Source organism: Rattus rattus, chromosome 5 (genome assembly GCF_011064425.1).
Source record: "Rattus rattus isolate New Zealand chromosome 5, Rrattus_CSIRO_v1, whole genome shotgun sequence".
NCBI classification, from domain to species: Eukaryota; Metazoa; Chordata; class Mammalia; order Rodentia; family Muridae; genus Rattus; species Rattus rattus.
The window spans coordinates 92027361-92054098 of record NC_046158.1 but is presented as its reverse complement, the minus strand read 5'-3'; the positions used below and the strand labels follow the sequence as shown (position 1 = coordinate 92054098).

Sequence of the window (26738 nt, the reverse complement as noted above, 5' to 3'; positions counted from 1 at the left end):
CGCTTTAGACATTTTTATTCCAAAGAAATCGGCAAATAGAAAGAGGAACTCACTCTCTTCACATTTCTTAAGCCTGCGCACCAAGCTCGTTGTGCTTTCTGCTTTGCCGGAACCTTTCAGACAGGCAGCTCCTGGCCACCTCAAAAGGTCCTCATTTTGAAAACAGGAGCGGACCAATCAGGTGCGGAGCGCTGTTTGGCGCTGGCATTTGAGCCTGGCTGAGACTGCCCAGGTGTGGTCGTGTCAGGTCTGATGTGTGCCGAGAAGGTGGGGCGCTGGTATGAGCCGAGCCACTAAGCTTTAGCAGGCCGGGGCCACAGGCAAGGCTAATGGGCTAAGGAAAGGGCAGGGGGTGAGACGGGGTGACTGCGGGGACCAGCCCGGGCGGGGACCGGGACTGGGAGATCCCTGAGCAGCCGGCTGGCCCGGCTGGAGGAAGGAGCTTAAGGTTGCGGTTCCATCTCAAGAGATCTGAGCGAGGAAGGCCACCCTGCGTGGAAAAGGATAAGTGGAAGTGTCCGTAAGCGAGGAACAAGCAGCAGGCGTTAGTCTGGGCAAACGGGGAATCAGAGGAAAAAAGGGAAGTTTGTGGAAGTAACTGACAGGGCCGAGTGACCCGGAAAGAAGGCTGGTGGAAGTGAAACTAGAGTGAAGTGTGGCGGGAGAGAAGAAGGTCTGTGTAAGTGGGTCGAGGGAAAGTGGAGGAAGTGGCTGGAGCCAGAAGAGTGCCAAAGGTGGCCGGAAGGCAGCGGAGCAGAGCTCTAGTCTGAGGGTGTTTGGAAATTGGAAGAGTTGGTTGGTGGCAAAGAAAGTCAGGACCCGGAGTCGGCCTCGGAGAGTGGGCGACGTGTTCGGGATGTGGGATCAGAGACTGGTCAGATTGGCCCTGCTGCAGCAGCTTCGGGCTGTCTATGGCATTAAGGTCAAGGGTGGCCGCGGTCAGTGTGATCGCAGAAGACAGGAAACTGCAGCTACGGAAATAAGGGTAAGTTAAAACGTGTAGGGGCAGGGTCACACCCATATTCTGGATAAGAAAGACACGTGGTTAGAATTCAATCTCGGAGGTAATGGTCAAACGTGCCTCCCTGTATTGCCGTGGGGTTTTGTTTTGTTTGTTTTACAGTGCTAGGAATAGGATACTGAGTTTCCTACTTAAATACTGTGCGAGTGATGTGATAATCTGTTGTGTTTTAAACAAGCAGTATGTGGGGGAGGGAACCACTATCAGGCTGGGGTGTGCAGTCAGTGCACTTCAACATGAGAATCATGAGAAAGTCAGCTCAAGTTTAGAAATAGCTTCCTATGATCCTGCTGTACTCAGCAATTTAAGAAAACAGGTCTGCCGCCGGACAATATCACGGTTTCTGAGCTCTTTAGCAGTCCTTGATAGGAACAAAGTGGGTTTTTTAACAAACAAATTGAGAATTTAGATTTGGTTGAAGTCTTGTTTTAATAATTCAGCATTAAGTTCTTACTTTTGCTAAAGTTTCAGGATCCTCACCTCCACCCCCTGCTCCCCAGTTACTTTTGTGTGTGCACTGGCTGACCCATTCCATGACATGTATCTGGGGGTCAGAGGACAACTTGCATGAATCAGTTCTCCCCTGTGTTGATCTGCCCTGGGGATCAAACTCAGGTTGCCCGGCTTAGCAGCAAATGCTCTACTCATCTAACCGTCTCACTGGCCCAATAAGCTATTTTTTGATTTAGTGGTAGAGGTCAAGAGATTTGGGTTGAGATTTTACTCTCTATTGAGTAATCAAGACTTTCATTGTGAAAAACTGAATATAAGTCATTTTTAAAGTAAGTAGGCGCTGGGTGGAAACACACCTCTTTAACCCAGCACTTGGGAGTGCAAAAGCAGGTGACTGAGTTCCAGGCCAGGGCCACACAGAGAAATACTGTCTCAAACAAAACAAAAAGGGTATGTGAGTAATTTATTATTAGCACTTTGTAATACTTGAAGACAAACAGCAAAGTTAATTTCCATAATTTTGTTGTTTTGAGGTGGAGTATTAAGTAGCCCAGGCTGACCTTGAACTCCCTAGCTGAAGCTGCCTGGAGCTCCTGATCAACTTCCCCCTTCCGGGTATTGAGATTAGAAAAGTGTGTCTCCACACCTACTTAATAAGTCTGTTTATGGTTAAAAGTTACATTGGGGTTGGGATTTAGCTCAGTGGTAGAGCGCTTGCCTAGGAAGCGCAAGGCCCTGGGTTCGGTCCCCAGCTCCAAAAAAAAAAAAAAAAAAAAAAAAAAGAACCAAAAAAAAAAAAAAAAAAGTTACATTGGTTACTGCTGTTGGTGAAACTGGCTTTCTACCACCTTAAAAATAGACATTTGCTCTTTCTTTCATTCCTTAACAAATTCTGACACTTGCCTTTAGAAACAGGCCTGAGTTGACTTCTGCTTTGCAGTTAACTGTGAATGTGGACTGCTTGTTTATTCTCACTAAGCTTCCGTTTCTTGTTCTGTAAAGTAGTAATTCCTGGTAAGTTCTGTCGGTGAGCTTGGCATAGTACCTTTCACTTGCCTTCTTTGACAACTATGACAGTTATCTGGACCCTAATTAATGCTTGTATGGTATAAATCCAGCTGCAAATGCTAGCAACATTCTAATGAGATACAGATTTTCTATAACACAGTGATATAAGATTCAGGCTCAGACATATAAGACAGAGAATGTTATAATGGTTTGATTAAGATTGCACAGCTAAAAATTAGACAAAGCCAGCATTTGAAAACTGGTAGTCTTGCCAGTGGGAACCTAATTTCTAACTTCTTGACTGGGTGGTCTTTTTGCTCGGAATATTTGTCAAAACAAATCAAGTGCTAGAAACCGGACAGTAAGATTTCATTGTTGGGTTGAATCAGCAGTGCCCAACGGTGTTGTCAAGCAGAAGGACCTGAGCAGCAGAATGGAGAGCTGCAGCATCTCAACTGAAGTAGCAGGAGTGAGCTGCACTGGCTTAATTTCGACTATGCAGACATGTACAAGCTTGACTTTTTCAATCTGATAGAAAGCCACAGCCTTTGTAATTAATGACACGTTTTTTAAGAAATTCATAGTAAGAACACAGTGGCAAAAAGCACCAAAAATACGTGTGAACTTTGGGAATCCTTGGTGGTAAACTGAATGTTTATTCTTTAAAAGTGAGTCTCAAGGTAGCTAAATGAAAATTGTTTTAAATGTGCAATCTTTGGTCTTGTGTACCTTAGGACATAGCTGCAAAGCACTTTGCTGTACAAAGTGTGGAAAAGTTAAAAGTCATAAGGTCTCAAAGTACCCACAAGTGATGCATTTTACCATCAGATGTGGCAGGAACTCAGGAGTTACTGTTTGATTTACCAGCTGACTTGGCCTTTTGTGTAAATTGTAAGATAACTAGAGAAAAGTACAAATAAGATCACTGAAGAAATGTGTAGCATAGGGAAGGGTTAATATTTGGGTTAAATTTGGTCTAAGCACTAATTGTATCAGTTTTCCACAATGAGGTCAAATCCTGGCTGGGTGCACTAGAGTATTTGAAGGCAGTGTTTTATCTTGGTGTGTTTTTACTCAAAACATCTAGTATAATGTCTTGGGATTACTTGGGAGTAAATGTTCTTCAGTTAATTGTTTTGTTTTGGTTGGTTGATAGCTTGGAGCTTATTTCTGATGTTTTCATTCCTAAGATCTTTATTTGCCTAATGTTAAATAAAGATTTCCCTTTATGCCTAACTGAGATTATGAATAACCGAGTTTGTCATTTTAGGGTAAGATATTTGGAGTTCCCTTTAATTCCTTGCCTCATTCAGTTGTTCCAGAATATGGACACATTCCAAGGTGAGCAGACTTCAAAATGGAGAGACTATTTTAAATGGTTTGAAAAATAGTTTAAAATAGTTGATTGATGCATGCATTTGTTCAAAATCACATGGTTTCATCTCTGAGTGTTGCCTATTATTCAAACAGGGCTAAAAGATGACTTAGTGGTAAAGGTGCTGGTGGCATAACCCTGGAGCCAAACCCATGTATAAAGGTGAAAGGAGGGAATGCAGCGTCACAGAATTGTTCTCTGGCCTCCAGTATGGGGGCTGTGGCTCCAGTACATACACCTCATACTCTTGCTGGTATAACAGTTAGATCCAGGAGGAACGGCTGAGACTGTTGTCATCTCTGGGAAGTAAACACAGACCCAGCTGTCATCCTGTTCTAGGGCTGACGTTTCAGCACTGTCAATACAGCTCTAGCATTGCTTGTAGCTGGCGTACTTTCTAATTTTTTTCTTACTGGCTGTTGAATTTAAAGTTAGTATTGGTTGAGATTAGTTTGTAGGTAAAATTGAACCTTCACCCCCTAACATGAGAATGATTATAAGGACAGGAAAGGATTCTGTTTTTCCAAAGGAAAATATCAGGATGACAAATCCTGATGTTGTTTGGGGGGCGGGGAGTGGTATAAGATAATACGTATGCATGCTATACCAGGTGACCACTGTGGATAGACAGTGGATAGAGCGAGCCCTGGGCCAGGTAAAGCATGGTGGCTAATATTTGTAATGGGAACGCTTGGAGACTGGAGGAATTGCAGCTCAAGTCACCGTGACTACACAGAAAATGTGAGGCCAATCAGGGCTACATGAAACTTTGTCTTCAAAAAAGGTGAACAAAGCTCAAGTCATTCCATGGGTAGACATCAAGAAGAGGCACCTAAAAGCAGTTTGAGAGCCAGTAGTTTAGGGAGCTAGCAGGAAAGCCAGAGGAATAGTGAACAGGACACTTGAGCAGGGGAGTGGTCAGATGTATCACCTGTCTGTGAGGAAAGCAGAGTGAGGAGACAGTGAGTTGACTTCGATTTGGTGAGTCAATGGGTATTGGTATCCTTAGAGGAAGCTGTTAGGAGCAGTGAGTGTCTGAGTGAGGCAGAGCAGCGGATGCGATAAACAGGGCAAGTGTTTAGTTATGAAGAAAGGCAGAAAAGAATGTGGACTTGATAGGACATGTGTGTCAGGCAGAAAGTCCTAACAGTGTGAGGTCCTAGTGAATGCTTATGGGCAGTGATGTCAACGACCCCAGAGCTTCATAGCCCTAGCCATGGAGGAATGGAAAAGCCTTCTCCACAGAATGAGGCCCAGAAAGAAATGACAAAGCCTTCTTTGGGGCCTGAGGGCAAGTGTTGGCAGTGTGTTCAGATGTCATACCCTACCTGGAGTGAAGACTGATAGTCTTTAAAGACTGCTCCTACAGAGATTAGCAATTAGATCAAGATTGCCTTCTTGATCTAGCTGTATATCATAATGTAAACCCTGCCTCTTTTTTTCTGTGTGAAATACCCTGCCTGCTTATTCAGCAGTGTGCAGTAACCCCACCTCCTTGTTTAAGTCTCTGTAGTAAACACGTTGAACTTAAGTGTGCTTGGTTTCTTTATCAAGGAGCCTAGTGCACCTGACCAGCTAGGTCTCTGTCTGACTTTTCTTTACTCCTTGCCACCCTTAGTCAGATCTGTCCCTGGAGCCTTGCTGGATGTGGCATACATTGACCCTGTCATGAGTAAAGCTGTTGACCTTAGAAGAAAAGTTAGGGAGGGAGGAGAACAACTAGGTAATATTTTGTTACAAGGATCAAGAGGATTTGGGGCAGGGGTTGGGGATTTGGCTCAATGGTAGAGCCCTTGCCTAGGAAGCGCAAGGTCCTGGGTTCGGTCCCCAGCCCCGGAAAAAAAAAAAAAAAAAAGGATTTGGGGCACGGAAGCTGAGAAGGCACAATGACCTGCTTGTTTATTTTAGCGATAGAATAGTCTTATTGAGGTGTGTATCCAGACTCTTGAAAGAACATGGTTTCTCTTTCAGCTTTCTTGTTGATGCATGCACATCTTTAAAAGAACATATTCATACGGAAGGGCTTTTTAGGAAGTCAGGATCTGTTATTCGTCTGAAGGCACTCAAGGTATGCCTAGTTTTGACTGTAGTAGTACCGTTTCCTGTTTTGATTTTTACAGTTGAAATATTTTTCTAAAAAAATTTTAAGTTAATTTATATATGCTTTAAAAATACAGTATGCATTCAGATTTGTGTTCTTCATTCTTATACTATGCAAAAAGAAAGCTCAGCTTTATTATTATTTTTAGCCTTCTAGAAAGAACTAGTATTTTAAACCAGAGTGTTGTTAGTTAGATATGATAACCATTACTGTATTTAATATATTCTTAAGCTTCTCGAAGGCTCAAGATTCTTGTGTCTGTTTTAGAGTAAACTGGATCATGGTGAAGCCTGCCTGTCTTCTGCACTTCCCTGTGATGTTGCAGGCCTGCTTAAGCAGTTCTTCAGGGAATTGCCAGAGCCTGTCCTCCCAGCTGATCTGCATGAAGCACTTTTCAAAGCTCAGCAGTTAGGAGCAGAGGAGAGGAATAAAGCTACATTGTTGCTGTCGTGTCTTATGGCAGATCCTACAGTTGATGTATTAAGATACTTCTTTAACTTTCTTAAGAGTGTTTCTCTTAGGTAAGTGGTAATTAAAAGCCTTAGATGAGTTTATTGTCCAAAGATGTTCTCAGTAGCTAATAAATTTAATTTGGAATGAAAATAATTAATGTCTTTACTATAGGAAGTATGCCTTGTGTAATTTTTGGAACAATATACCAGGTGATTTAATATTTTGCCTCATTAGATCATTATTCGATGCCTAATGACATTGTCCATTGGATGAATTCTGGTTGCTGTGCTTTTAAAAATGTCTTGTGTTTCTTAATTTTCCTCTTATTGCTGTTAGTGAACCTGCTTGTTTATGATTGATGGCTTCTAATGCTTTGTTTTCTATATGTGGCTCTAAAAGTCAGATAAACAGACAATCTGTGCAAAAGAAAAAAGTGTGTACTGATTAGTATGGTCTCTATATGAACTTGAGTGCTGAGGTTGGCACTCAGGCCTTTTGCACATCTGACAGACTCACACTCAAGCCTTATTTATTTACTCTTAGTGCTCCTTCCCTCTTTCCTTTGTGCCTTCCTTCCTCAGGCCAGGCATATGGGTGGATAGACAGGGCTGTTTTCCTTTTAGGTAACAGGTAAAGTAAATGTCCTCAGCATGTTTTTGACTTCCTGGAGACTTACCTTTTTCCTCATTTAAAAAAAATGTCTTTTGTTATCAGGGCAAGTGAGAATAAAATGGACAGCAGCAATCTTGCAGTAATATTTGCACCAAATCTTCTTCAGACAAGTGAAGGTCATGAGAAGATGTCTGCCAACACAGAGAAGAAGCTGCGTCTGCAGGCAGCAGTAGTGCAGACGCTTATTGACTATGCATCGGACATTGGTAAGAGGTAGCTAGCTGCACTGTCTAGTAGTGTGGTTTGATTAAATGAGGGAGACACTGGCCACTTCCATGTGACCTTTGAAGACAGCTGTTAGAAAGGCAATACTGTGCTCTGGGAAGGGAAAGGAAGGAAGGAATAATAATTGTCTTGTGGACATTTTGATATAGGACGAGTACCAGATTTTATCCTGGAAAAGATACCAGCCATGCTAGGTATTGATGGACTCTGTACTACTCCATCCCTGGAAGGCTTTGAAGGAGACTATGAAACTCCCGGTGAATGTAAGAGAAAAAGAAGACAAAGTGTTGGAGGTAATTGAAGCTCTCATTTTAGGGTGGTGCTGAGATTGGCTTTTATCTAAAATCAGCATTAGCCGTGGTATGTGTCTCCCAGATACCTAGATGGAGAAGTAAAGCACAGGCATATTAATTCAAGTGATAAATCTTTAACAGAAGGTTCACTGGGCCATAATCACTCAAAACCTCTCTCTCCACACTAACTGATTCTATCTGGCTTTTCTTGGCTTCTCCTAAATTGTTCTGCTTGGCCTCAAACATGTTCACTTGCATGGGCACAAAGGGCCATCAGGACAACCTTGGATGTCAGTTCAGATGTGGGATCTCTGTTTACTGCTGGGCACTCCAGGCTAGCTGTCCTGTGAGCTTCAGGATTCTACTGTCTTTGCCTCCTAGTTTCCTGGAAGGAGCACTGAGAGTCCAGATTCATACTGCCATTCCCAGCTTTCATGTGGGTTCTTGAGATATGAGCATAGGTCTTTACACTTGCAGAGTAAGCACTTTATCCACTGAGTGGATCACTTAGCCATCTCCGTTTGAAGATCATTTCTGTTGGAATCTTTTGGTTTAGTTACTGCTTTCTTAGCTTCTTTCTTTGCTACTTTTGTACGTTCTTTTTACTTCTATTTTCATAGAGCTACTATGTCATAGGACACAAATTGAATAACTGAGAAATCACAGTTCTAGAAGCCAGTCTAAGTGTCAGCTAGACTCTGAAATCTGTAGGGCAGATAAGATTGCTTTCTCATCCCTACCTGGCTTCTATCTAGAACACAGCTCAACCTGTAAAGCTTCGGGCCACAAATGTGGACATTTCCTAGACACCGGTCATCTTTATTAGGATAAAATAATAAAGCATGCTATGTTACATTTTGCTTGCTTATGTTACTATTTATTCCTTGCCTTTCAGATTTTGTGAATGGAGCCCTAAATAAACTTAAATCTAGCAGAACACCCTCTATTACACCTCAACAAGACAGAACAGGTAGGTGTTTGTTATAGATAATGAAAATTAAATGAAAATGTCTTTAGTGCTCTGTAAATGACAATTATTGTAATTTAGCTATCAGATAATTGCCTAATAATCAAATTCCAGTAGTATTTCTTTAAAAATATTGTATTGTGCATACTCTTGTTAATTGTTGTATTAAATGTGATGAACTCAAAATTTTAAGTAGGGAAGAATGTCTTTATCTGTTATTTTTAAAATAATTTTAATCGTGATTTCAATTGCTTATAATTTAGAGCATTTGGACATGGCTGAACCTCACTTTGTGTCAAAATAAGAAAGTTATACATTCTATTATTCTAATAATGTTTGCTTGTAAGTAAATAAATGTACTTGACCAATCAAAGATAACGTGTTTTGTTTCCAGTGAAATATGAATTGATCAGTGCTCACTTACGAGAAGCTAGTAACAGTTTTTAGTTTTGAATGTAGTTCTCTTCCCTGTATTGATATTATTTCATCTGTCCATTATTCTGCTTAATTTGCATTACTTTTTAAGAGCCTTGCCAAGCTCAGTATGGCTGCTTGTGTCTTTAACGCTAGAACGGGACAGAAGAATCTCGGGTTCAAGCCCTGCCTGGGCTACAGAGAGGGAGGATCCCACCTCAAGCCATAAAGGAAATGCATCTTGCCTCTCTGTGACTTTGCTGTTTTATTTTAAATGGCTGCAGTGTGTTAAGTTGGCAGAGCAGTAGTGGATCACAGAGATATACCTCACTTGTGTTGTTAGCATCTGGTAGTGCTTAAGGAAATCGCAGCTCTGTATGCCCCCATGTGTATGGAGAAGCAAGTCATTTCTCTGTGGTTTTCAGCCCAGGCCCCTGTATCACCACTGATTCTCACACCAAGTGTTAAGCGTAAACTGCCAGGAGAGACTTCCCATACCTTGTCGAGTAAGAAAAGGAAGTCCATCAAGAACAACTTGAACTTTGAGCTGTTGCCAAGTCATCTCTTCAGCAGCAATTCTACACCAGTATCAGGTAGCAAGGAGGGTCCTCGTCATTGCGTTGTAAACAGTAACACAGGCCCTGTTCTCAGCAAACACCTACTAACACCCCCCATGAGAGCCAAAGCTTATGTTGTTATGGTGAATACCTAAGCTTTGGGCTTCTGTGGATGGCGCTGCTGCTCAGGTTTTATGTGACGGGACACGTTGGCCCCTCGTAGGTAGGACTCTGTTGTTAGTTGGGTTAAGGTTAAAAGTTTCTCCAAATCCATAATATGAGTGTCACTCAAGTAGGTTTTACCAAAGCTCTTAAACTTGGGTCAAGGTAAATGACTTATTGTTTCAGACTTTTGTCATTTCTTCATTTCAGTGACATTGAAAATCGTATTAGGTATCGAACACACATTTTTGTTGCCAGAATCTTAGAATTAGTTTATTCTTTTAGCACACACAGAATATGGATTGGTTCATGTTACCTATGAATCCCATGATTTAGTCTCATTAACCAAAAGTGAGGTGAACCCCAAAGCTTAGGGCTCCCCTATCTGAGTCTTAGATTTTAATAGTTTGTTTTAAGCACCATTGAATGTTTCAGTTTGAGCACAAGAGCTGACTTACAAAAGTTCATACTTTGCTTTATTTTAAATTGAACAAAATAGCAAATTGTGGTTTTCCAGAAGCAGAACCCTTCCTCACAGGTTATGCAGGGCTCATTAAATAGAGGCACAAGAAAGCTCACAATTATAGCTTTAGTAACCAGAGGTTGGAGACTCTTAAAGAAACTTCATACTTGTGTGATATTCAAAAGCCTATCCTGGCTTCCCAGTGGCTGATGGGAATTGTAGTCTTTTTGTCAGCTGCTCCCTAAGTGGAAAAGGGAAACATTCTTATGTTATTTTGAGCTTAGTTTGAGTTTTCTTTATGAAATGTTCAGTACTAATTCAGTTACTACTAATTCATCATTCTTCTTTTGGCCCACTTATTCACTGATTAGTTAAATATTTGTAAGTCTGAAGACAGGTTGGTTCCTACATTCACGTTTTTAAAAGACCCTCTTTTTTTTCTTTCACTGTATAATGTATTAATCTACAGCTCATGTACCACTACCTACTTGTAATTTTATGTGTGATTAATTTACATTATACTGCCTATTGCCACTGCTTCTTGTGACCCTATATATTTTCAAGATGACTAAGTCACTTTGGATGTGTTATGGATCATTAAAATGTTCTTTGGCCCATGCATGATGAAGTCACTAAGATCTATTTATTTTCATGACTAAACAAACCCACGAGTACCTTTTTTGACACTTTGTGGATTTTTTTAATCAATAACTAATGAATTGACTGTTCATTGGAAGTATATGGCTATACTTATTAGGACATAAGTCTAATTTATATGTAACCTCCATTGTCTATCTGTCCATTTTTCCTATAACAAATTACATGATTCTATCTATTCAGATTAAATAACACTGAATAATGAGATTGAACACTGTTTTAAACATGAATTACTTTCCTGGAACATGACAGGGTTGAGTGGGTTAGGAAGGCATGGCTTTGGATTACTAGATTTTGTTTGACCAAAGTTATTGGTGAATTATACTTTTCTGGTAGACGCTTGACTGGCAGTTATATCCTTAAAGCTCATACTCAAATTTGTCAATAGTTTAGTTTTTTGAAGTTTTTATTAGTATATGTTATGCATAATGGATTTTATTATAACATTAATGGATATCCTTCCCACATCTAATAATCCTTGGTAGTAATATTTATGTTCATCACGGAACTGTATTCCTAGAGCCCAAAGCCATTTAGTAAGTGATAGGCAAATTCTACTTTCTCCACAGCTTGTTCTTCAAAGTTTGGCAGGGTGTATCCCTCCCTTGTTGCTAAGTGTTTAAAGCATAACTACTATAAGATTAGAGTTAATCTAACCCTTGATTGGCAACTTTTAAATAGGAGATTCATACTTCCCTTTTTGGTCCCTTTTTGAGACCTGAAACCTCTAACCAGAAATTGTACTACTTGTTGCTGCTTGGGTGGTAGAAATTGGATTTAAATCTGTTTGCTGCACTCTTACGTTTTGTAAAGAAAGTTAAGTATGTGTGACATATTACCTGTCCTTCTAGTTCACTTTGATACAAGCCCTGAAGGGTCATCTCAGAGTTCTCTCTCACCAATTGCCACGAGTGGAAACCACTTGACCAGTACAGACCTAAGGCGAAGTAAAAGGATTGCCAGCAAAAAAGTTTACAGGTAATCTGTCCAAGACATGGCGTTTTCGCTGACTGATTAGTGGTATGTGAACTGTCCACCAAGAATTACAGCTTAATCAGATTCTTTAAGTCCCTCTGTCTTACTAATTATAGGCCCTTCATATGCCATCAGAAAGAAAAAAAATACTAAATTGAATCCACTGTCCTTGATAAAAAATCCTGTTCTACATTGATGATGTAATTTTAAATTTGTTGGGCTTATAACTAATCCATTCTAATGGTCCTGGGTTGTATGTGACTAAGGATGATAAGTAATTATCATGAGCAGATAAATTTTAAAAAATTATCACTTAGTTATTAGCAATATAACTTTTTTGGGCTTAGTCAAATTTTCATTTTGTAAGAAATTGTGATATTTATACCAGAAACTGACATTTTAAATTGCACTCTCTAGGGTAGAATCAGGAAAAGCAGGCTGCTTCTCTCCCAAAGTCACTCGTAAAGAAAAGGTCCGAAGATCTCTCCGTCTGAAATTTAGTCTGAGGAAGAACAGAGATTCAGTAAGTGTTGTGTTCTTGTGATAGAATAACCAGCGGCCTATACAAAGGAGGGTTGTGTTTGGTTGGTGTTTTCAGAAGTGTCAGTTCATCCTGGTGGGGAGGATGTGGCAGGCAGAGCCCTTCACATCAACAGGAGCTAAAAACAGAGGAATGCAGGAAGGGCTGGGGCACGGTCCAGACCCAAGCACCTCTCCTCTCCTCCAGTTCCCACCTTTACCACCTCCTAGCAATGCCAGCAGCCTCTGAATCATTGATGGATTACTTCGTTTGTTAGGCCAGACCTTTCTTCTAATAATCTCTGGAAAAGCTGTCACAGACCCCCCCCCCCAGGTGTGCCTATCTAATGTTGTACCCTGTCTTAGTTGTGTTCACAATCATCATTATCATAGTGCCTTATGGCTTTATTGTTAGCATAGCACCAATCATAGTAACATAAAACTGTATACTGCGCTCTCTCACATTTGCCTTTCTCCTAAAACAATGACCCACGCACTGTCACTCTGTCAACATCTTAATCTCAGAACGTCAGTGAGACTGCTCTCATCGAGGCAGGAATCTACCCGTTCAATCTCAGGACTTGGGACACAGGAACACCAGTGGCAAGGGTGTGTTTGTGTGAGTGCGTGCATGCAGAATTGGTTTTGCCTGAACATCCAAGGAGGGGATAAACAGAAATCAAGAGCTCAGTGTTACAACACATGTTCAGCACAATAAAAGACAAAATACTCCCAAAATCAAAAACAAATACCAAACCCTGCAAGCAAAGACAGATTAAAGCCTATTTAAGAGGGCACTGTTGGCCAGAGAACTTAGATGTGGTATTTTAGACAAACAGTGTTGGCTAGTTTGAAAAGTAACATGAAAATAAGGGGAAAGAAAACAAATAAACCAACAAAACAAACCCATAAGGGGTCCTGAGCCAAATGCTAGGAGGATACAGCAAGGCCTCTTAGCTTGACTACTTGATTAAGAGTACTGAAGGCCACCTTGTTTGGTTTTGCCTCATGCACGCACACGCACACACACAAATGAGCACATACACACACCCCACTTGCCACAGCTGTCCCTACAACAAAGCTCCTTTTACTGCTGTCTCCCCTTTCTGTTGTGCAGGCAGAGTGCACGTTCTCGACGCCTCACTGGCAGTCTTGAGTGACACATTTGTCTTGTAGAGAAGCCTGCTTCCCTTTCGATCTTAGCTGTCTCCAAATTGTCTTCTTCTGGATAACTTGCAATTAATATAAGGCTGCATGTTTCTACCCTTTCTGCAATACTTGCCCTCCAGAATAGACCTTAAAAAAAAACAAGTCATACTGCTTTTCTGTTCAGAACACTCCAGTGATACTTTTCATTCTGAATGAAACCCCAACTTAAATGAAGTGCTCCATATGATCCATGTGTGAAATTATACCACCACCACCCCCAGCAGTGTTCCCCAGTTTTACCATTCTCCATGTCACTTTTGACCTTGTACTATATTGATATATAATATACTATGAGGGAAAACTTTTTACCACCCCTCCCCCCATGCACGTACACACACAACCTGTACACGATTTGTCAGCAGGCCGAACCTGCGCTCTTTATAATACTGAATGAATTCGTGTGCTCTTTTCATTTTACTTTGCAAAATGTTACCTAATGTTTGTGTTGGTTACAAAATTACTTTTCAGTTATATAGCCTTTTAGAATTAGTTACTGATTATAATATAATTGATTTTAATAGTTTTAATTAACTGGGCTTACTTCACTAAACCATTTTTAAATTTTCTTTCCTGTACAGAATGGATGTTCTGTCATCAATAGACATGAAAATGTTGGTCGACGACTAGCGAATCAGCAGAATCTAAAAAATAGGATTGAGTCTGTAAAAACGGGTCTGCTTTTTAGCCCAGATATTGATGAAAGATTGCTAAAGAAAGGTACATTTACACAATACTGTTAGAATTTTACCTCAAATTCTGGTATCTATTTCTTTAAGACAAAATATACTACTTTGTGTTGTGGAAATTTAAAGTTCTCGTTTGAGTGGTGAGAACACTGAATTTGGCCGTGCAGCTTTGTGCTGATTGGAGGATGCTGTAATGTCAGCATTGGACAGTTTACCTTAAGTTATAGCATCTTCAATGTTTTGGAATAATGCTCAGTAACTTTGCTATATGTTCGGAATATATTTCAAAACTAGGCAAGATGTAAAGTATTAAAAGCACCAACTGCTTTATTTTAGGCTCAGAAAAGATCAGCAAATCCGAGGAACATTTACTAACTCCAGATCAACTAGATGGAACAGGTTACCGGATGTCTTGGACAGAACCCAGTAATTCAAGTTTTCAAGACATGAGTGCAAATGGAACTTCTCCAATAATGCAAAATCTTGAGGTGAAGAGCTTTTCTTTGGAGTCCAACATTACTGTAGAAAAATCACCAGTCGTGTCCTGTGAGCTCAGGTCTTCCACCTTCCATAGCCAACCCGACAGCAGTGTACTGGGCAGGTCCCTTAGTGGGGACGAAGGTAACCTGGCCTTTGAGACCTTGCAAAAGATTCAGAAAGCATTTTCCGAATCTGGGAGTGATCTTCATACAGCAGTAAATCATGAGCAGTCGTCAGTAACAAATGTGGGAGAAGAAGGTGAATCCAGAGATGTGAGTGAGTCAAAGGGACATGACGGGAGCTATACAGGGCAGGATGAGAACTATGCTTCAGAAAGGAATCTCTCACCGTCTCCAAGTCCAGAACTTGCCAGAGAAGCCAGTGGAATGTTACTCAACTCAGAGGAAGGCGGAATGTGAAGGCATGCACTGAGAAACACCCAGAGCTGACCTCCTTCAGCAAGCATTACCCACTGAGGAGCCAACCAAGGAAACACAGTCCCCAAGGAACCAACTAGATACTCCACCATCACAGGGGGATGAGAATGTGGTGGAGGAGAACTCAGGGGCATGTGAAGCTCCTGAGGAAAATGATGCTCAGTCTTTAAAGCAGAGCACGTGCAGTGTGACAGTCATTTCAAAACCTCGGGCCCAGAGACTTGCTAGACAACGGTCACTGGTGGAAAAATGTGACAGTGCAGTTCCTGGGGGTCCACAAATGACAGAGCACGGGAAGGTTTCTGATCACATACAGTGGTTTAATAAACTTTCTCTAAATGAACCGAACAGAGGAAAAGTGAAGTCACCTCTTAAATTTCAACGTACTCCTGTCCGTCAGTCTGTCAGAAGAATTAATTCTTTGTTGGAGTATGGCAGGCAGCCTGTGAAGCAGAAGTTAGCAATCTTTGGTGATGCAGCTTCTCCTCTTGTTAAATCAGTGAGCTGTGACAGTGCTCTTCCCTCTTGTGTACAGAGCACATCAAACGCTCCCCGTGTTCCACATACTAAGCCAGGTCTTGAAGCACAGAAGTATACATCTTGTGATAAGTCCAGTGTTGAGTTAACATCTAAATCTTTCACAAAAATGAAGAGACATCCAGATCCTTTGAATGCTTCTCTTGCCACTATGAGACTTTGTAAACAGGAGAACAAATCTGATGTCCAAATTAAGTTTCCTTTGGATGATCTCACTAATCATGATAGATTAAAATTTGTTGTAAATAACAATGTGGACTTTTCTCCAGGGATAAAAAGCAGAGTTCTTAAGAAGCCATTAGAAAAAGAAAGGGTCTGGTACAAAGGTTCTCCTAAAAATCCTATTGGAAAGACTCAACTGCTACCAACGAGTAAGCCTGTAGACTTGTAACTGTCAAATATAGTGCCGTCATCAGTGTAAATAAAGTTAGCGATTGCTGGGTCGGGTTGCAGAATGCTCGAGTGCCGGTGTGTAGATAAGGTGGGGCGGTTGCAGGATGCTTGTGTGCTAGTGTGTAGCTCAGGATGCTTGTTCAGCAGGTTCTCTGTAAAGTGGTCCCCACTGCTCCAGTAATTTCATCTTTCGTACTTGGACATAAAGCTACTTTGTATTTCTTTATTACTGAAGCATTTAGACTTAACTTTATGGTGATTTCCTGAAGCAGAGTTTATAACATTGAAGACATTGTTGACTAGATTTATTTATGTAAGAAAGGGACATGAGTTTTATTCTGCATGCATGATCAGAGAGTACAGGAAGTTGTGCTTGTGCCTCTTATTATTCCTTCACATCAGGAACATTGTCCACTAGAAACGTCTAATACATAAAGGGAATGATAAAGCCCTACTTATGTCTTGAATTATTCATGTTTGTGATCTTGACCCAAAACCAAGAAGTTAATTGGCCTCAGTGGTGTTGGAACCCTTACTCTTGTTGGGACAGAGGGATTTGGTCAGCATCGCCTGTGCTTTCACTTCAATTTTGAAATAAAGACAGTGAATAAAACAGAATGACGACCAATATGCTTTCTATCATGATATTGAGGTAACTGATTAATCTTAAGCCATATGTCATTTTTAAAGGTGATTTTTATCATATTTTGTCCAATATGACAATGAAATTTTTGGGAGGTATAATTAAACTTGAAAATTTTAATCAAGGTGGGTTTTTTCCTATGAAGATGGTTGATTTTAGAATTTGAATTGTTAATGTACCACTGTACATTTGACATAGATGAATATCTCATAGTGTTTTGTGTTTAAATGTTATTTATTTAGTACAGTCATTAAAAATAGCTTCTGGGAAACGTCTCGGTGTTGTATTTTAGATGCAAAGCATTGCACACACTATTAATTTGTATCTGTGTGTGAAGAACTTCAAGCCCTTAGGTTTACTTTTGCAGGGTTCTATGTGGACATGTGGGGTTAGACTTATTTTGCATGTGTGTTTTTGTCTGCATGTATGCATATGAATCCATGTAAGCATGTATAACACATATGTGCCTGTTCTCCTTTAAGACAAGAACAGCTTGATATCCTGGATTGTTCTGAGCCACTATGTTGGTTCTGGGAACCAAACTTGAGTCCTCTACAAGAGCAGCAACTCTTCCACCCCGAGTCATTTCCAATGTTCATTATTCTAGTCTGTTCATTAAAACAGACTAGCCGTGTGCATTTTAGATATGGCTGGATCAGGTTGTATGGATTGTTTACCTAGAGTTGGTAGAAATATTTCAGATTTTGGAATATTACATAGGCCTTACTGGTTGAAGTGCTTTAAAATTTTAAAGCATTCCGAGCTAAGCTTTCCTGTATAGTCAGAATGCCTTCTATGATTTCAGTGGGTCTTTAATGCCTGAGCAGGTGCAGATCGCTCAGGGATAGAGGTGGGGGATATGCAGATCTTATCTCCATTTTAAGTGAAAAAAAATTACAATTTAAGGTGGAAGAATGAGTTTAACTCTTTAAGATTACACATCATTTCATATTTGGGTGATGAGAAAGTTTTAAAATGTTTCATTTTTGTATTTTATTGTCTTATTCAAAATGAAGATTGTTGCTAATTTCATGGGCTAAAAGGTCAGACAGTATATACATTTGTGGTTTCTGAAGTTAAAAGTGTACAGTAACTTCAAGAATTCTCAAATTTTTAGTGTAAGAAACTAGCGTTTGGGTATTCTCATAAATAAGCAGTAGATTTTAATACACAAAGAACTAAAGTTAGTAGGTTTCTGGGTCACATTCTATCATCAGTAAGAACTTAATTTAGGGTTTTGAGAACTAACAAGTATAGGATATATATGATTCCAGATCTTAGTCAAGTGTACTGGCACATGCCTGTAGTCAACTATTCTGGAGTCTGAGGTAAGTAGGATCCTTTGAGATCAGCCATGGTAAGACCCCTGTATCCAAGCCGCATGTGCGCCATTACCCTCAGGCTCATGCTGAATGCTTTGTTCCTAACTAGTGGCACTATTTCCTGGTTGTAGAACCTTTGGGAGGAAGTGTGTCACTGGGGAACCTCATCCCTCGTTGCTCTGCTGTCTATCCTGACTCTCCGTGGGCTCCCACCATCATGTCCTGAGATCTCAAAAATTAGGAACCAAAATAAATTTCCATCTGCATTTTGTCAGAAGTGCAAAGACCTTCACACCTTGTCTTGTAAATATAATGTGACTCATACATTTTGGTATGTTTTAGTCAACTGCACAGCCAGCATCCTATTTTTCCAATTTTACATTGAATCTAACTGAACTCTGTAGACGTCACCTTGAGAGTAAACAGCGCTCATTAGCAGTGAGTACTGTGCACCATCATAAGCTTTCAACTTGGATCCAGCAGTGGATCGTGTTGATTGGAACAAAACACATGACGTCTGGCTTTTCGAAGAAACTTGGCTGACAAGACTCCCGGCCTCTATTCATTGCAGTAAGTGAATGCAGCAGGTTTGCTGCTGGCTGCAGACAAACAACTGATTTCTAACCACATCCTGGAACTTACTGTTTACCAGAAGTTTCTTGATGAAGGCTTTGTAGCATTTGTACTGTTACTTTCAGGGCTCAAAATCTCATAAGATCCTGGATTCTACCACAAAATATAAGTTCCAGGCCTATTTTGGTAAGTTCTGCACATCCTGCAAGGGTGGTTTCTCTTGGTGAACTTTAGAAGCAATGCTCAGCTTCTGGGTAACCTAGGGTGTTAAGGAAGGGTGCAGTAGAGCGATCACTGTCACCAGAACCCCTTAGGACTTGGATTTCTCTTAGTCACCCCTATCATTGCCAAATTCGAGTCAAATGCACTGTGAATGTAGGTCATGAAACAAGTTGGAGAGGGCTTAAGTGAGGGGATAGGAAAGGAAAAGTACTAGAAAAGAGGTATGACAATTCCAGCATGAAACAAGTTTGCTAATTTTAAAATCTGGAAGATGGCAAAATTAAAGATGTGTTATCAGTGGTGATCTACGTTTAGGCAATCGTTTGAGACTGATAAAGGAAGTAAATGGTGTTCGTAGGGGTCGATGGAGAAAGGGAGCATTCTAGAAACAGCCAAGAGAGACACAGATTGCCTCTGTCGGAGCTGAGTCAGGCTCTGGGCCAGAGACGTCTGCAATGCCTTTCAGGAACTCTGGGAAGGTTTCTCCCACCTGCTGGGGGCGGGGCCTGGGTGGAGCTTGGTTGCGGAGGGAGGTGACGCAGGAGCTATCCAGCACGTCAGCTCCCTGTTTTGGCCCAGATTGCTAGAAGCTCGCCCGCGGCCACACGGTGAGTTCCGCAGTGATACAAGTGATGCGGCCTGGCTAGTCTTTCAGCTGGGTTCCTTAGGTGGGGGAGGATGCCCTTCAGAAACCCTAGCTGGGGTCAGACAAAGGATGGATGCGGGGATTGCAAGGGGTAGTTATAAATAAGGCTTGGGGAAAGAGTTCCGAGAGCAGCGATTGGATAGTTCACCCGTGGGCTGGCCAGTAAAGAAAACATTCTGTATTCGGAGTTGATGGAGATGATGGAGCCTGGTGCCCGCATCCAGCCATTTCATCACAACAGCAGATTATGCTGTTAAAAATAGCCGCCCTCGGCTCTTTGAAGAGCAAGGTTTTAATATCTACGAGTTGCAAGAAAAGGCCTTTACCTGCAGAAAGATAAAATGAATATTTATTTTAGGAAAGATGTTTAGCTTGTTCTCTACCTTTCAAATCCCTATCCCTGTGAATGCTCAAAAGGGTTTATTTGGCCGTTGCCTGAAGCACCGACCCTAAACAAGCAGCTGCCAGGAAAGCTGTGTGAACACTGTTTCCTTGCTCGTCAGGCATATCCACGGGTGCCAACATGTAAGGCAGGTTGACACTTGAGATTATTCCCCCATTTTACCATCTTCCCTCTCCTCCCTGCCGCCTCCACAAATCTTAACTCCCAGACTGCTTACCATCAAGGGGCTAGAAGTGCAGAGGGCTTACTGTGTAGCTGGCTTTGTTCCATGCCCCTTACATGATTTTGATCTTTATCGTCACAATAACTCTGTAAGATAGATGGTTACTATCCTCGTTCTGTAGAAAGGGTGGCTGAGGAACTTGCCTAAGTGGGTGATGTGCAGTCAAGTAAGCATTTTTCATGTTGCTCACTTTCCCAGAGCAGGATCTGACCGAGGTGTACCTCTGAGCTGGCTGTACCTACCTCTGAGCTGGCTGTACTTCTGTTCAGGATCTTAATGTATTTATTGCCTGTCTGCTAAGTTAAAACACCCTCAGCCACCACACCAGGACTTTCTGTGTGTTTTGTTTTGTTTTTTACTATTTGGGTCTCCCTAACTCCCCTTTGTTACTCTTTTCTTCTCTTAAACTGGGAAATCTCAAAAATTATCACCCTCTTTCTCAAATCCAAAAGTACTCAGATTGCAGAGATCACAGACCCTAGGTATGAGAACGTATTCCTGTCCCTAGATCCTCAGGTGTGAGTTGGGGACTTGCTTAGCCTCCACTCTTTGTCTTCTTATTTCCTTCACACAGAGGTTTCCTACCTGGCTTGGACACAAAAACAAACCTCTACGAACTTTTCATTTGAGTCTCCTTTTAGGGAGATTCTTCAGCCTTGACTTGGTGATTTGTAATCATACCACCACAGCTGTGTTCTGGCTTGGCCAAGTTATATAAACTTGGTCCTTCCTTCTGCAGGTTAAAAATGACCTCAAGGATGGCCATACTATCTGGTCTTTTGTTTTGGCTGCTGTTTGAGTGGAATCCAGCATTCGCTTATAGTCCACGGACCCCTGACCGGGTCTCAGAGACAGACATCCAGAGGCTGCTGCATGGAGTCATGGAGCAGCTGGGCATTGCCAGGCCACGTGTGGAGTACCCAGCCCACCAGGCCATGAATCTTGTTGGGCCGCAGAGCATCGAAGGTATGCACTATTCCAAACTGACAGTGTTTCCACTGCATTCCTGAGACTACTGTTTCCATTTACAGGGTTTTTTGTTTGGCTGGGGTGGGGGGCAGTGTTTTCTTTTCTTTTCTTTCTTTCTTTTTTTTTTTTTTTTTTTTTTTTTTTTTTTTAGTAGTAGAATCTTATATTTTTGGTTGTGAGCCTAGCCTTTAATGGCTGAGCCATCTCTCCAGCCCTAGTAGAATCTTATTTAGACCAGACTTACGGTGAATTCCGTATGTAGCCAAGGATGACCTTGAGCTCCTGATCCTCCTTTCTCCACCTCCCCAGTGCTAACTTTGTGAGCTGCTGAGGAAGGAAGCTGGGCTTCAGGCTTCGGGCTAGGCAAGCCCTCTGCGGGCTAAGCTGCACCCCGGGCCCTATTTCCCCCTTGTGCTTTGCACAGTGATACATGTATAACACATTCAGGAGAGTGACAAGGCCACCTCTCAGGATTGCTTCCTGTTTTCCAACTCCTCATAACGTTCTGATAAACCCTAAGTAAAAAGCTGTATTTCGTTTGCCTGCTATGTACTTATATATGAACTAAGAGCCTTCCCCTTGGGAGTGGGCAGTGGGTCTTAAAGAACTATATAAATTCTCACTTTGGATTCTCCCAGAAGCCACATCCATCAGGTACTGTTTCTGATGGATTCCGGACATATAATTTTCATACTATGATTGCCTCACAGTGCTGTCTGCTCCAGGGGTCTATGAATGCTGTGAATAGTGTTGATATATGATCCCCAATTCTGTCTTGTTGCCATCATTTTGAGCCATTGATGTTGCTATGTGTTTTGGTTGACATTTGATGTCAGGAGTAGATTGGCCCAAGTAAGTTGAATCTGCAAGCATAGAACCATAGCAAATGGCTTATATCGGGATAAATCAGCTAGGACTCCTTGCCATTCTTTTACGGAGAGTCTAAACTCTAAATGGCGCCACCTGTTCCTGTTTATTTAATTCTTTTGAGATGGTAAATATCTGCTCTCTCCATGAATAGAGTGCTTGGTTAACCTCTCTGCTGTTGTCATGGAGAAGGCTCTCCCTGGTATCAAAAGCCGATGTTTATTCAGAGCCTCGTTTTATTCACTCAGTCCAACTCTGTGCTGTCCTCCATGTGCACTTCACAGGATGCTGGGGCACCTCTGTCCCACACGGTTCAGGCCAACTGAGAGAAGGGAACCAACGAGAAATTGCGGTGTCTCCTGATACACACTGCTTCCATGGAGCAAAGAGTAGGAGATAGGTCAGGAATAGGTAACAGGAACAGGCCCATACAGTAATGAATGCTCTTAGAGAAGTTCCATGTGAGCTGGGTTTTGAAGTTTGCATCCTGGGTTTGAAGGAAATCCCCAGGGGAGCATGGCGAGAAGGCATGGAGGAAGGAAAGGATAGATTACAGTAGATTGGAGTTACTGACTTTCTATCATTAATCTTGAGGTAATGAGCTGCCATGGCAAAGTCAAGACTCCCCTAAGGGATGGATATTGATTTGTGCTTCCATTGACTATTGCTCTACCATGAATTATCACAGCATTAGCAGTTTCACAGGACACCCAGCGTCTCCACCTCTGCTGCAGTCACTTTGGCAGTCTCTCACCATTCAGAGTCAAACCAAGGTGAATTCTGGCATTGACCAACATTACAACCAAGCTGGTGTGGGAGCTTTGAAAAAGCCCATTAAGGTGATTGGCAGGCTTCATTTCCATGTAATTATCAGCTGAAGGTCCTTTTGCTCGATGGCTATCAGCCAAGCTCCTTGGGCAGCGTGCTGTCTCACAAATCCCTATCCTGAACAAGAATGTTCTTTTGTGACATTTTACTCCTCCACTAGAAGCCCCTTTAGTCTGATAAGGCCAATGCAACAGAGTCATGGGAGTGACTATCGAGCCACCTCCGTCATCTAAGACAAAGATAACCAGTTATCTCCAGTCTCCACCCCACGCAAGGGCGGAGAATCTTGTATGCTCAGCAGGTAAGAATCTTGGAGCCATTTTAGAGTTCTGCCCCTTGTAGTTGAGGTGGAAACTGACAGGAAGTAGTTCAGAGACAGTGGGAGCAAAGAAAGGAAGTGCAAACCCTGAGCTTTTCCCAGTCCACCCTGGGCTTTTAGTTGGATGACCTGGTTCTTATTTATGTGAATGGATCATTTGTTCAACTCACCCATGGGTCTGTACTGTATGCTCAGAGACTTACTCACTCCATGTGGAATAGCTCCTTCCATCCTCTTAACAGCATCAGAATCAGTGAAATGTGCCCCTCCCAATTCTTATAGAGAACATACCCAGTGTTCCTGCATAATTCAACACATATTGAATTTGGTCATTATGAATTATGCTACCAAAGCTCCCTGGATTTAAATGCTAACTCCATCCCTTACTGGTGCTGCCATCTTTTAGCAAGTTATTTGTTTCCTTCATTTCTGTTTAGCTTAGGCCTCTATAGGTACCTTAAAAGCAGCTGAGTAATAGCATCTTCCAAATATAGAAATTCTAGGCCAAAACCAAGATAAAAGGACAAAGTAAAGACTGCCAGGAAGTGGCCGTATGTGAAGGCCACCTCATGAGGTTCAAGGGCAAGAGAACTGAGTCCGTGCTGTGTGCATGCTGCTTCCTTGCTACGTGTGGTCTCGGCAACCTCTCTGAAAGGTGATTTTCTTATGGATGAAATAAGACGTCCTTCACATACAGTCATGTGAACTGTGAATAAAAAGACCGCAAGACCCCACCTCTCTGTGCATTAGCAGGAAAGCTGTGCTTGGTTGTCAGTTTTTATTTGTTGTTTGAGAAAGGATCTCATATAGCTCACGCTGGCTTGAAGACTGTATGTAGGCAAGGATGACCTTGAAGTTCTCCCAGCCCTGCCTTCCACCTCCTGGGTTTCTGATCATCTTTCTAATACTCATCACCAACATCGGTCCATCTCTGTACCTTACATTTCATCACTGCCCATCTTCCCCAGCTGTTGGAGCAGATCTCTGTGACATGGCTACTACTGTTCCTCAGAAGCAGGGTGACTGAGCAGCTCTCCCAGGGACAGACTTGGGAGCTGCTTACTAAGGCTGAGGACTGACTGACACTCATATTAAATTGGGGTTGATCAAACCAGGACAGATATAAACAGCCTCAGGTTAAAAATAAAAAACCAAAACAGCAGCAAACTGTTCTCCTAAACTGTCAGCTGTTTCTTCCTTCCACACTTCAAACCACTGAATGCTTAGCACTGTGATGACACTAAGTCTCAAACACTGAAACGGATGTTATAAATATTAGCATTTATACTTACATTGTTAAGAGTATATCAAAATATTTCTATGTTTGGGAGCCTCAATTCTTTTTAAAAATAAAGAAAACTGAAATTTTTAAAATTATATCAAATGGAGGAAAAAGCCCTCCGTAAGCTAGCATTCTCGAAAAGGTAAGAAGGTTTTAAATAGCCTTCGTTTGGCCAAACTTGCTGAATAAAGGAGCTGCAGTACCTCAACACTGCCACAGGGTGGCAACAGCTGCTTCTCAATCAAAGACTGACAAACCCGGAGGAGAAAACATGGAGGAGCAGAAGAGGAGTCTCACTTTGTTTTTGCATAGTCTCGCTGTATTTAGAAGAAGGGGAGGGGGGGAGAAAGAGGAGGAGGGGAGAAAGAGAAGAGGGAGGAGGAAGAAAAGAAAAGAGGAGAAGGAGGGGGAGGAGGGAAAGAAGAGGACGAGGGAGGAGGAGGGGGAGGGAGGAGAAGATGAAGAAAAGAGGAAGAGGAGAAAGAAGTAGGACTGTCTCTTGGCCCAGATAACTTTCTGAAATCTGTTTCTAGTTTTCCCCATTCTAGAGGGACCAATGATAGCAGGAGTTTACGATTCACTTTGCCTGCATCAGGATCTCCAGTTTGGCCTGTGCCCTCTGAGGCTACCTTGAAATCACCCACACAACAGAAATTATTGTAAAAGACCTTGGCAAATGATTTTAAATCCTGTGTGGATTAGCTGCCTGGATAAAAACCTTAAAGGATTTTAAATGCATATAGGACAGGGAAGATGAAAACGATTGTCTTTAAGGCACTCCAGGGTGTCTGGGAAGGCATGAAGATGGTTCTCTGGATGTGCATCACACCAGAGGGATGTCGGGGAGAAGGGGGGCTTTTCAGAGCCCTCTCCATGTCAGGAGACATGGCTGAGGCTATAGTGTGGATGAGGTGTCCAAGTTAAACATCACTTATGGGGACAGAGCACCTAAGACAAAGTCCTGAAGAGCTCGACACAGAGAAATCCAGGCAGGAAATCTGCAAAGGAAACTGGGGACTGGGGAAGTGGCTCCACAGTGGGGCATTTGCAGCCCTGAGTTTGAAAACCATGAAGGGCAGTGGGAGAAAGAGGCCAACAGAGACTGGTCAGGAAGATGAAGCAGAAGGAAGACCAGAAAAAGAGGAACTCCTGTCCTGTCTCTGGGGGACTATGAGATATGGCCATACAGGAGTTATTTGAGCTTTGAGTAGAGCCAGTTCTGGGAAGAATTGGGGTGAGGGGGCAAACCCTCATTCGCTGGATTGAGACAATAATGGAGGGGGAAGGGAGAAGATATAGATGGTAAAACCTCACTCCCAGAACAGTCAGGTCAAGTCAGAATGGTGGTGGGATTGGGGATGGGCTGTGGTATAGAACTGGAGGAGATTTTTATTAAGGTCATTATTTTCAATGTGAGTGTCCAAATCACTTAAGTGCTAGTTGTCAGGGGTCAGTGTAGAAAAAGAGTTGAAGATGAACAGGCGAGGGAAGACTCAGGGACTCTAATCTTAAAGACATTGTATGTCCTTGCAGCAGTGCGATCAAAGCACAGCCTGTGTCCACAGGATATAAAGACAGTTTGCTAAGGAGCACAGACCCAGCCCGATGTGCTAGCACACACCTGCAGTCCAAGCACTGGAAAATCGGGTGGAGGCAGAGGGATCATAAATTCGAGAGAAGCCTGCTTTAAATAGTAAGTTCCAGGCCAGTCGGGGTCCGTAATGCGGCCTTGTCTCAAGCACAAAATCACAAATTCCAAGTGGTAGACTCAGTAGCTGTAAACAAGGTTATGGCAACTTAAACAATAAGCAGAAATTGTCACTATCCATGATTCTTGAATCATGAAACATTTAAACAATATAAAGTATTGGTTCATTCTCTAAGACTTTCTTATGATGCTGTCTTAGCTAGGATTACTGTGGCTGTAATGAAACATGACCAAAAGCAACTTGGGGAGGAAAGGGTTTACTTAGATTACACATCCATATTGTAGTCCATCCCTGAAGGAAGTCAGGAATTCAAACGGCACAAACCTGGAAACAGGAGCTGATATAGAGGCCATGGAAGGGTGCTTCTTACTGGCTTGCTCCTCATGAATTGCTTAGCCTGCTTTCTCATCGAACCCAGGAGTACCGGTCTAGAGATAACATCACCGGCAATGGGCTGGACTCTCCCCCACTATCCCCCCACTAATTAAGAAATCTCCTACAGCCCAATCTTATGGAGGCCTTCTCTCAGTTGAGTCTCTCTCCTTTCAGATGACTCCAGCCTCTGTCAAGTTGACAAAAAACACAGATGTCAAAGAGGGATATAGAAAAGCAGCAAAAGTAGAAAGGTGAAATTTAATGCACAACAGCTGCTAACTTAGAGAACTTAGTTATTTG

General features: G+C 42.0%; 2 protein-coding genes across 3 annotated transcripts in view; both read left to right on the top strand.

Moving 5' to 3' along the window:
* The first annotated feature begins 203 nt into the window (after positions 1 to 203).
* On the top strand, positions 204 to 16971 carry LOC116901756 (rho GTPase-activating protein 11A-like). The gene is given in 13 exon segments (XM_032903893.1): positions 204 to 985; positions 3753 to 3823; positions 5829 to 5925; positions 6226 to 6479; positions 7126 to 7289; positions 7458 to 7601; positions 8497 to 8571; positions 9408 to 9575; positions 11673 to 11799; positions 12214 to 12319; positions 14103 to 14241; positions 14547 to 15072; positions 15074 to 16971. Coding segments are annotated over 13 exon segments (2982 nt in total). The 5' UTR covers positions 204 to 856; the 3' UTR covers positions 16056 to 16971.
* Positions 16972 to 19309: 2338 nt separating this feature from the next.
* Scg5 (secretogranin V) overlaps positions 19310 to 26738 on the top strand; it is a 44411-nt gene continuing 36982 nt past the window's right edge. The window contains exons 1-2 of one of the 2 annotated variants that reach the window (XM_032903895.1): positions 19310 to 19425; positions 20829 to 21055. In XM_032903895.1, coding sequence (XP_032759786.1) covers positions 20836 to 21055 — 220 coding nt within the window. In that variant the 5' untranslated portion in view covers positions 19310 to 19425; positions 20829 to 20835. The remainder of the gene's footprint in view (positions 19426 to 20828; positions 21056 to 26738) is intronic. The other variant, XM_032903894.1, reaches the window with a different exon arrangement.